This window comes from Callionymus lyra, chromosome 18 (genome assembly GCF_982586985.1).
Source record: "Callionymus lyra chromosome 18, fCalLyr1.hap1.1, whole genome shotgun sequence".
Lineage (NCBI taxonomy): Eukaryota > Metazoa > Chordata > Actinopteri > Syngnathiformes > Callionymidae > Callionymus > Callionymus lyra.
Genome location: NC_141835.1, coordinates 17,900,477 through 17,910,106, shown reverse-complemented (window position 1 = coordinate 17,910,106; position 9,630 = coordinate 17,900,477). Strand labels below are relative to the sequence as shown.

The window sequence follows — 9,630 nt, the reverse complement described above, 5'->3', positions numbered from 1 at the left end:
ACTGGCGTGCCCGTTCCCCAGACCTGAATCCAGTTTAGCACATCTGTGACATCATGTTTCGCTCCATCCACCAACGCCACGTTGCACCACAGGCTGTCCAGGATCTGGAGGATCCATCACCTCATCAGATGCCCGGGCGTCGTAGGGAGGAACACACTACCAAGCCTCTTTTTGACTTGTTTTAAGGACATTGCATCGAAGTTGGATCAGCCTGTTGTGTTTTTTCCCACTTGACTCCAAATCCAGACCATCCCATGGTTGTCTATTGATAATGTGTGTGATATTGTGGTCAGAACCTTAAACTATCTAAGGAACAAAGTATTTAAGAATAATATTTAATTGAATCAGCATGTGAAAAAGTATTTCCTTTAGTTTTTAAGCATGTATTGATGGGGAAAATGTTGAAGTAAAGTTTTTTTTAATCAAATTTACTTAACCACATATAATTTTATAACTATAATAAATTATAATAACATATACAGTAAAACATTATTTAGTTGTTCTGTTTATACTATATTGCACTATTTTTAACTTATTAATATTTATATTTATCCTTTTTTTTAATATACATTCACTCTATGCTGTGTTTATTAACGGTCGCCAAGCAACAAAAATTAGTTTGTAGTTTCACTGCGGTGTTTTTCTGTACGATGACAATAAATGTAAGTCTAAGTCTATAATATTATTATAATGATATCACTGCTGGTGTTCATCTCACTGAATGTGAAAGAAAGTAATTTAAGAAGTAAAAATGCCTTTTTAATGCCTGTTTTTGCTATTTTTTATTAACCACTATCTGAGATAATAAAATGAGATAATTTAGTTTTTTATTTTTGTGGCGAAATCGGACAAATGTTATGTCCCTATGTTGCCTCCCTTTGCATGGTGAGTTTGAATAGTATTTTTTCATTTTTAGTATTATTAGAACCACATGTGTTTTAATGCACTAGTGCAATGCGTTGTGGGTGATATACAGCTCTGAAGGACTTCACGAAGTTCACTTCAGCTCTCCTGAGAAATGGAACGACCCTTAATAAGATGTCGACTTCCCCCCCAAGAGGAAGTGCGCGAGGGAACGATTGGAACGCAGTCTATACTTCAAAAAAACCAAAAAACACGCCCTACCTTTGGCTGCAGAGGCGTGTCCTGAGAAGTGGGTGTGAACACTATGCGCCTCACGCTCCAGCACTGTACACACACACACACACACACACACACACCGCGGCTGCTACACGTCGTGTAACCAATTTGGAGGGAAGGTGACTCGCACACCACGGAGCGCGCAGGAGAGGAGGGTAGAAAGAACCTTTCACTCCAACACGCTGGTAAGAATGTTCGGACATGTTGGAGAAACATTAGCTTCACGCTAACTTCGTTAGCCAGCGTTGGCTAGCTCGCTGCTAGCAGGCCTGCGCGTCTTCCAGCGCGTTTTATGCAAACACAGCGCACGATTCCGTCTGTGTTTTTCACGAAAAATTCAAAGAAACATTCTTTATTTTTGCTGTTATTAAAGTCTCTGCAATATCAGGACGTTACTGCTGTCGGCGCAGGAGCTGTTTGTCTTCCAGTGTACTTGATGCTAATGCTAATGGTTCGTAGTCGACACATTCGTGCATCTTTTATTAGATCAAAAGATGTATAAATGGATAAATAATGTCTGCGTTTTGGGGAAGAACATGCTGTTTGTGATGCTGACATGGTGGTGATGATATTCCAACAGAAATGAAGCGTATTTTACGTTTTCTCACCATGTCTACGTCAAATACTATATCGCCTGCAGCCCCGAGCAATTCGTGGTATTTTAAGTCGTTCTTTTAAGTTGGAATGAAGTCATTTGAAGTGTTACTGTGAGGTCTTTTGTGAGTTGTCTGGATCTATACCTTCCCCAAAGTTTGATGTGCTACGATATCAAAAACATGTTTTTGTGACATGTAGATTCAAAAAGCGTGTTGTCTACACGATGCCCTTCAAGTGTTTGGCTCCAAACAAAACGTGCACCAAAACTTATTTCAAAATGAACATCTAATCTGACTTTACAAGACAAGACAACTGAGATATTGTCCTCCACCTGGTGGTCGGTCAGTCCTTGTTTCTTCACAGCTGGATACAAGAGAACGTGTTCACAAATGGCACTTTTAACATCTGCACCTGTTATGTGCAGCGAGAATTCTGACCCGCTCAAGTAGAAGAACTCACATTTCTCCGACTCCGATCTACTGATGGTTCCACACACACGGTTCAGGACCAGAGGAGAGAAATCTTTTCAGGCTGTTGCTCCTAAGCTTTGGAACGATCTTCCTCTCTCTTTGCGCTTGATGGAGTCTACTGACTCCTTTAAGAAACATCTTAAGACGTTTTTATTTGTTCGTGCTTTTCCTTGATTTTCTGAAACTCCTGTTGTGTTATCAGTTTTATCTTGATCTTTAAAATATATACTTTACTGAATATTGTTTTGATTGTTTAAGCGCTTTGTGACCCTGGTCTGGAAAAGCGCTATACAAATAAAAATGACTTACTTACTTACTTACTCCTGCCTATGTTGCACACAACAGTACAGTTGAAATAATGCTTAAATGAGAGAATAAAGGAAGATGACACAACAGTTTGAAATAAAAGGTATAACCTATGTGAGTAACTAAACGAAAGCGACTTCTAGAGCACAGCTAAGTGCTTAATAACCTTCATATTAAGCTCTTGAAGATGTGTTATCTTAGTGTAGTTTTGTCGATCTCCAAATCATAATCTTCTATTTTTATATCTGTCCAGCCTCAGGAGCAGTGAAGTGCCTTCATGGCAGTTCGTCGAGGAAATTTTAAGTACATGAAAGTGAGTATAATGGTCTTTGTTATTTTGTCACAATGTTCGTTGTTCATATTTGCGGGATTTATTCAGAGAAAATATGAATAAATGTTTCTAGTGTGATGTACTCGGCGGCAACTAAAATGTTAATAAAAAATACACAGAGAATGGCAACGGAAAATCTCAACAATTTAAGCTCTTGTTTAAATAGTGATAAAGTACATTCCTAGTTACCCCCATGTAAGGCTGCACAGTGTATGTTCCAACCTGTATACAGTTTGCCCCATTGCGGTAATGCTGGTTTTGTGCGACGCCATCATAGCTGTCTTCGTGTTGGTAACACAAAGAATACAGAGCTAAAAATTTTAGAGTTTTAAAAAGGTAATATGTTGCTGTAATTTTCAAGATATTTTGATTCTTAGTGCCAGTAAACCAAGGTAGTAAAACAAGCAATTTATCTCTGCATCTTAAAACAAAGAGTGAAAAACACATGCACAAGGCTGTATTTAGTGTCTGCAACTGAAGTCGTTGTGGACTTGATTCTGCCATTTAAAATGTGAACCAGTTTGACAACAATGAGAAGGAAAAGGTTGCATTCTTTTATGAATAGTTAGTATCACTTAAGTTTCATTTCCACAAAAGTAAAAGGGAGAGGGATCACAGTTTTTTACAGCCTTTTTTCAATACAAGCTGAACATCAACACAATAGTGCTACTGTGGTCAAATGAGTTGTATACATTTCTGCTTAATGCAACAGTGATTCTGCAGTTAATCTTCACACGAATAAAATAATTTGCAACTCTCAATTACATTGACTGTTTGGGCAAAAGTTGTGCAGAACAATAATGATTTCATTATTCAACGTGATGCATCTCTTTAACAGTTCTCTGCTCAATTACACAGAGTTATATATAGAGTTCCAATAACAATCCAAAGTTAAGCTGCAAGAACTGTTACTGTGAGCAAACCCAATATTCCTTTTAGCTAAGACATTCATTCATCCGCTGTAGGTTTTCGCCCTCATCACAAGAATACACAATCCTGACCTCTCTTTTACATGAATAGACCTCTGTCCAGTCAATCGCTTGGCTGCATCCCTCTTTTTTGGCTCCCTTCCACATCAACCAGCAGCAGTTATCCCACAAACCCATTATGATCCAACCTCCAGTGCTGGTTATCGACGCCTGACTCAACTTGTGCCAACATCTATATTGACCGTTAAGCATGAAAAGCCATTTGAGGACAAGTTATTACTACAAATGTTTCTAGTTGTGACTTTATCTCACATGCTTTGCATGGAAAAAACAACAAACATAGCCTTGCTAGTGAATGGGAAAAACTGCAAATGTCAATTTCCATAAAACAATACACAGTTAAAACTATATACTATAAAAGGCCAAGACGCATAAGAAAAACTATAGGGGTCCCAGAAAATCAGGGAAAAGCCCTTTTAAAAACACTTTCAACGTTCCTTGAGCAGTAAGCTAAACGCAGCAAATGCAGGCTACAGAAGTATGACGGCTACAGCTTATCACCAACAAAAGTTTTATACACTAATTGAAATGAAGAACATGAGCTTTTTAAAAATAAAAAAAAAAACCTGTGCAGCCACAGACACAAACAAACCAGTGTCAATGCCACTACAGATAAGTATTTTATCCGGATATACTTTTGTTAAAAGGTGTAATTTTGACTCTAAAACTTGCGCCATATCTTACAACTTTGAGCAAGTTTATCTGGCCTGATGTCAGCTAGTTCAGGGTTCTCCAACCTTATTGATACTCCAGTCTACTCCATGGCCCTGCATCACTTCTATCTACTTTTCTTCTTTGCTTTGCTAAGGGTCCAGTTCAGGAACACTGTCGGCCTTAACAATGGTCTAACCAGGGCGGAAACGAATTAAAACATGATATGGTTGTTTAAGTGAAGGTCATATTTTATCTATTGTTATGTAGCTGCTCTTTACGAAATGAAAACGGATATTTTCACATTTCTGAAAATAATTTCACAAAGAAAATGCATCTTTTTTTCATAACTTCTATAATTGTTCACTTAAAAGATCAAATACACGCTTCAACACCATAATTGTATAAAAGTGCACTTGATGGCTACAAACCTAAGTACGTTTAATTCAATTCAATTCGATTTAACTCCACCAGAGGCTTCTCCTAATTCTAAGCTACGCCCTGGGATTTTGTTTAGAATATTATCAGTTCTCGTCTGCGCCTCATCGAACGTTTCTCATGTGCAACTCACCAGGGTGACCTTCAGGAGCTGTACGACATGTCGAACGGTTACGACGATCACATGGGCGGGGACGAGGCACGAGACGCCAAGACCAACCTGATAGTGAACTACCTGCCCCAGAGCATGTCTCAGGAGGAGCTGCGGAGCCTCTTCAGCAGCATCGGAGAAGTGGACTCTGCCAAGCTGATCCGGGACAAATTGGCAGGTAAGAACATGGCTCCGATGGTCCTCCACAAGCACACACCAGTGTGAACTAAATTGAACCTTATACCAGTTAATATTCCAAATATAAGTCATCTCTTATTGAACGTCCGCCCGGGGTCTATTGATGTTGCTTTTATCTTTAAATTTGGATTTTCTTTGTAACAATTTGAAAGAACCAAAGCAGTACAATTTGGTTGACTCTGCCTCTTTTCAGGTAACCATGCAATGTTGAGATTTTGTTTTGTTTTTAATGTTTATTTGTTTGCAGAATTTTTTTAACTATACATTTTTTTTGTTTTATTTTGTTGTTTTCCTTTTTTTTTCTCTAGGCCACAGTTTAGGGTACGGATTTGTTAACTATCTTAACCCTAGTGATGCAGAAAGAGCTATCAGTACTCTGAATGGACTAAGGCTACAGTCCAAAACTATCAAGGTAACGTGCTACCAGGTGTTCTACAATTCTCAAAGCAAAGATGTTCTAACTCTTGTGGCTCCTCTGTCGTCACCCGACTAGCTAGTACATTTCATCTCGAGGAAGTAATGCAGCGTCCACCACCCATGTTCTTTTTGGTTTTATGCAGTTCTACTCCACTTTCAATCTGGCCTCGAATTACTTCTGTGTTGTTGAGGTTTTTATTTTTAGACTATATGTATTTGTAGCGCAATGAAATTCAAATTTCAATTAATATCTTAAAGAATGAATCAAAATCGTAAATTATTTAATAAACATAATGTAAAGATGAGCCTTTATTGCCATTTTTCATGTTTTGTTTTTTTTTGTGTGTGATTGTAAAAGAGATTTTTGTGTCTTTTCGTCATTGAAATGGCTCTGGTGTTACCTTCTTCTTGCCAGGTTTCCTATGCTCGGCCCAGTTCTGACATGATTAAAGATGCCAACCTGTATATCAGTGGTCTGCCCAGGTCCATGACACAGAAGGACGTGGAGGACATGTTCTCGCGCTTTGGCCGCATCATTAATTCTCGGGTACTTGTTGATCAGACAACGGGTATGACAGGTGAATGACTTCCTTGCTTTTTTTAAAAAAAAAGTTCTCCCAACATGCAGATAAGCCTTTTCTTTCCCTACTGATCATTTACTAAATGGCCAGATGTCGTCTTTGTTGACCCAGGCTCTCACGCTTCAGGTATGTCCCGGGGCGTCGCCTTCATCCGCTTCGACAAGCGGGCCGAGGCAGAAGAGGCCGTCAAGCAGCTGAACGGTCAGAAACCACCTGGTGCCGCCGAGCCAATCACGGTCAAGTTTGCCGCTAACCCCAACCAAATGAAGAACACGCAGATAGTGCCGCCAATATACCACGCTCCGCCCAGACGCTTCGGTGGACCACTGCACCATCAGGCTCAGCGGTTCAGGTGAGAGAAGTGACACTGTTGAGTTAACTTTATCATCTCATTTAAACACAACTTTACCTGGGCAACCACCCTGGTCATGTGACCACCAAAAAGTAGCTTAGAAGGAACTTTTGCATCAATTCCAATGATAGCTTATTCGTTTTCCAGGAAGGTATAAAATCAAACAGAACCAGCAAGAACCTTTCACTTTTCCAAACACATGGTGCTGGAGTTTTCGTGACATTGCAATAGCACGGATATAAATGTGTTCTCTCTTACTTTGGGATTCTTCAAAGTAAAAAGAAAATGGTTCTGAATATTCGCACCTCAATATAAAAGTACTCTGTGGCTCTTTTCCACGAACGTGTATTGGGTTTTTTGGGTCGGTGCACTTAAATCTTTTTTCTTCTCAATACTTTATCAACATTAAACAGAACTGAATTGTTATTATTATGATAGTTATTTTTATCATTTATAAATTTCATTTTTTCATCAAGTTTCAGCAGCAGTCATTAACGTCCTCCACATCTAAAGGAACGTTGAAATACAAGTGAGAACCCAGCGATGACTGAGGATGAGAGGATACAGTTGACTCCAGCAGCTTTTAAATCGGATGTTTGGATATATTTCGGCTTTAAAACAAACTACAAATATATCCTTGTTCTTACAGTCTTGCAAAATATTGTACCTTTGTCCTTTATCTTGATGCATATTGAATTTCCAGATTTTTGCCACTTTTAATACTAATAATAATATCGAATTAAATAATGAGAAACCTTAACTAAACCGGTGTATAACACAAAACTGAAAAATCCCTGCACTCATCACTCATCACCTTCACTCTGACGTTAAAAAATATTCTCTGGTGTATCCAGGTTTTCCCCCATGGGCGTGGACCACATGAGTGGGATGGGAGGTGTCGGAGTCCCTGGAAACGCCAACTCCGGCTGGTGCATATTCATCTACAACCTGGCCCAAGACGCCGACGAAAACTTCCTCTGGCAGATGTTCGGCCCCTTCGGCGCCGTCACCAACGTCAAGGTGATCCGCGACTTCAACACCAACAAGTGCAAGGGCTTCGGCTTCGTCACCATGACGAATTACGAGGAGGCCGCCGTGGCCATCGCCAGCCTCAACGGCTACAGGGTCGGAGACAAGACTCTGCAGGTTTCGTTTAAAACCAACAAGGGCCACAAGTAGACGCCTGAGCGGTCTCCAGATTCTAGATCCTGTCGGAGCTGGAAGAGTTCAATCGGATATCAAAATTAGGCTAAGTGTCTAGAAAAGGTTCATCTTTGTTTTTTCCATTTGTTTTTTTTATCTTGTGTTGTCTGTATGCTTGATTGATGTTGGCTTCAGTTTTAAAAAAAGACTCTATGGTTGAAGCAAAAATGTTGAAGTTACAAGGTAACTAAGATGGCTGTCCTGACATGTTCCTGTCCGGAGGACTAACAAGAGGGTCACTATGCAGCGGTCTGCATATGGTCAGTCTGCTGAAGGGGGGACGAATCTGTGACGGGAGTCCGGGTTCTTGCATGGACATAGATGCCTTAAATTAAAACTCAGTGTCAACGCACTGATACCAATCATTGTCTTGAGAGCAAAGCACTTTCAAACTCGATTCACGTGCAAACTTTTTAATCCAAGCCGGTCAGAACGAGGACCCGAGGTTCTCCTTGTGTCTTCTAACAGTTACACTACATATTTGAGACCTTAAGTCCCAAATGTGCGACTAAAGTGGACCAAAGGCGGGCAGAGAGTTTATTTTTTATCAACCACCAGTTTTATTTGACCCCCCCCCCTTTTTTTTCTTTTGTGAGGTACTAGGTTCTGAAGTGCTGAGCTGCTCTGTCAGGTTTAATTTCATTTTAAAGGCTCAAGTTTTGAAGTTCTCACAAGTTTGTTTTATCCAGTTCACATCTTAAATATTGATGGCAAGCGAAAAACGGCCTTTGTATTGATTTCAGCTTAGATTTTCTTTTTCTTTTATGATTTCTTTTTTTTTGCTTGTTTTGTTTTCAAAATTTACTAATAAATTTCATTTCATTTCGATAAAAGTTTGAATTTCTTTTATTTTCACCATTTTATTTTTCCCCGATTGTTTTGATCTGAAACAAATGATTAAATCTTTTGTTTTCATCAAATGTTTTGAGTTTTTCTTTTGTTTTGTTTTTTTCCCCCCCGTTTTCATTTTCCAGGCACGACTCAAATAGGTCACTTAACTGGAAGTCTTGTACGACTGGGTCACAGTTAACTATGGATAGCTAGGATGCTTCGTCAGCGGAAAAATCCACATTGCAAGTGGAACGAAAACCGATTCATGGTGTTTATGACTCGCACAGAACGTTCTGTCTTTAATAACAGAGGACAGGATTAAGCAATAATACGCTTGATCCTGGGTTATATCGGCATCTTTTTGGTGACTTGGGGTGTTCCATATAAACACACAATGTTTGCTGCTGTATGGAGAATTGTTTATCCACTTTTACTTAGTCTTAAACATTAAGTAATATTACCCTGAGTCAGTCTATGCCCAGAATAGTGATACTGTTGACACCAAAGGTTGGAGAGAGGGATGTGATCACACTACAAGGACAAGTACTTTGGACAATACCTAATACATCATTTTTATCCGCCGTCTTTCGGGGTGTTTTTTCATTCGATTTATTAATCTTGTGCAATATTTTATCTGGAGCAGCTTAAGATGGGTTTATTTTTATTATTTAATGTTTTTCTACTGTTTTTGTTCATTTCACTAGAACAATTTGCATCATTCTAATAATAATCTGCCTTAATTTGTTAGTGGAACTTTTGAAAGGCAGCAGAGATATTTATTAATGTCACCAGACATGCTCGACTGAAGTGATTTTTTTTTTTTTTGTAATGGGTTGTTAGTTTGTACTCGTCTTGGAACAGACACTTTAGCTTGTTTAAGTGTGCTCTAACGTCGGATTGTTATAATAAAAAATGTCTTTGTCTATTAAAAAACGTGTTTCTTTTGACTGACTTTCACATGGTATCATTTCGCTT

The 9,630-nt window shown here is 39.1% G+C and overlaps 1 protein-coding gene across 3 annotated transcripts; it reads left to right on the top strand.

The window, feature by feature from the left end:
- The first annotated feature begins 1,189 nt into the window (after nt 1–1,189).
- Nucleotides 1,190–9,602, top strand: elavl1a (ELAV like RNA binding protein 1a). 3 transcript variants are annotated; one of them, XM_087779653.1, is made up of 7 exons: nt 1,190–1,325; nt 2,767–2,826; nt 5,059–5,251; nt 5,580–5,683; nt 6,104–6,257; nt 6,396–6,621; nt 7,476–9,602. In XM_087779653.1, the coding sequence occupies exons 2-7, from the start codon at nt 2,791–2,793 to the stop codon at nt 7,798–7,800; spliced, it is 1,038 nt and encodes a 345-aa protein (XP_087635779.1). In that variant the 5' UTR covers nt 1,190–1,325; nt 2,767–2,790; the 3' UTR covers nt 7,801–9,602. The 3 variants fall into 3 exon arrangements, with proteins under 3 accessions (XP_087635779.1, XP_087635778.1, XP_087635777.1); XM_087779652.1 differs by having other exon boundaries at nt 6,104–6,266; XM_087779651.1 differs by having other exon boundaries at nt 6,104–6,266; nt 6,381–6,621.
- Nucleotides 9,603–9,630: the final 28 nt, after the last annotated feature.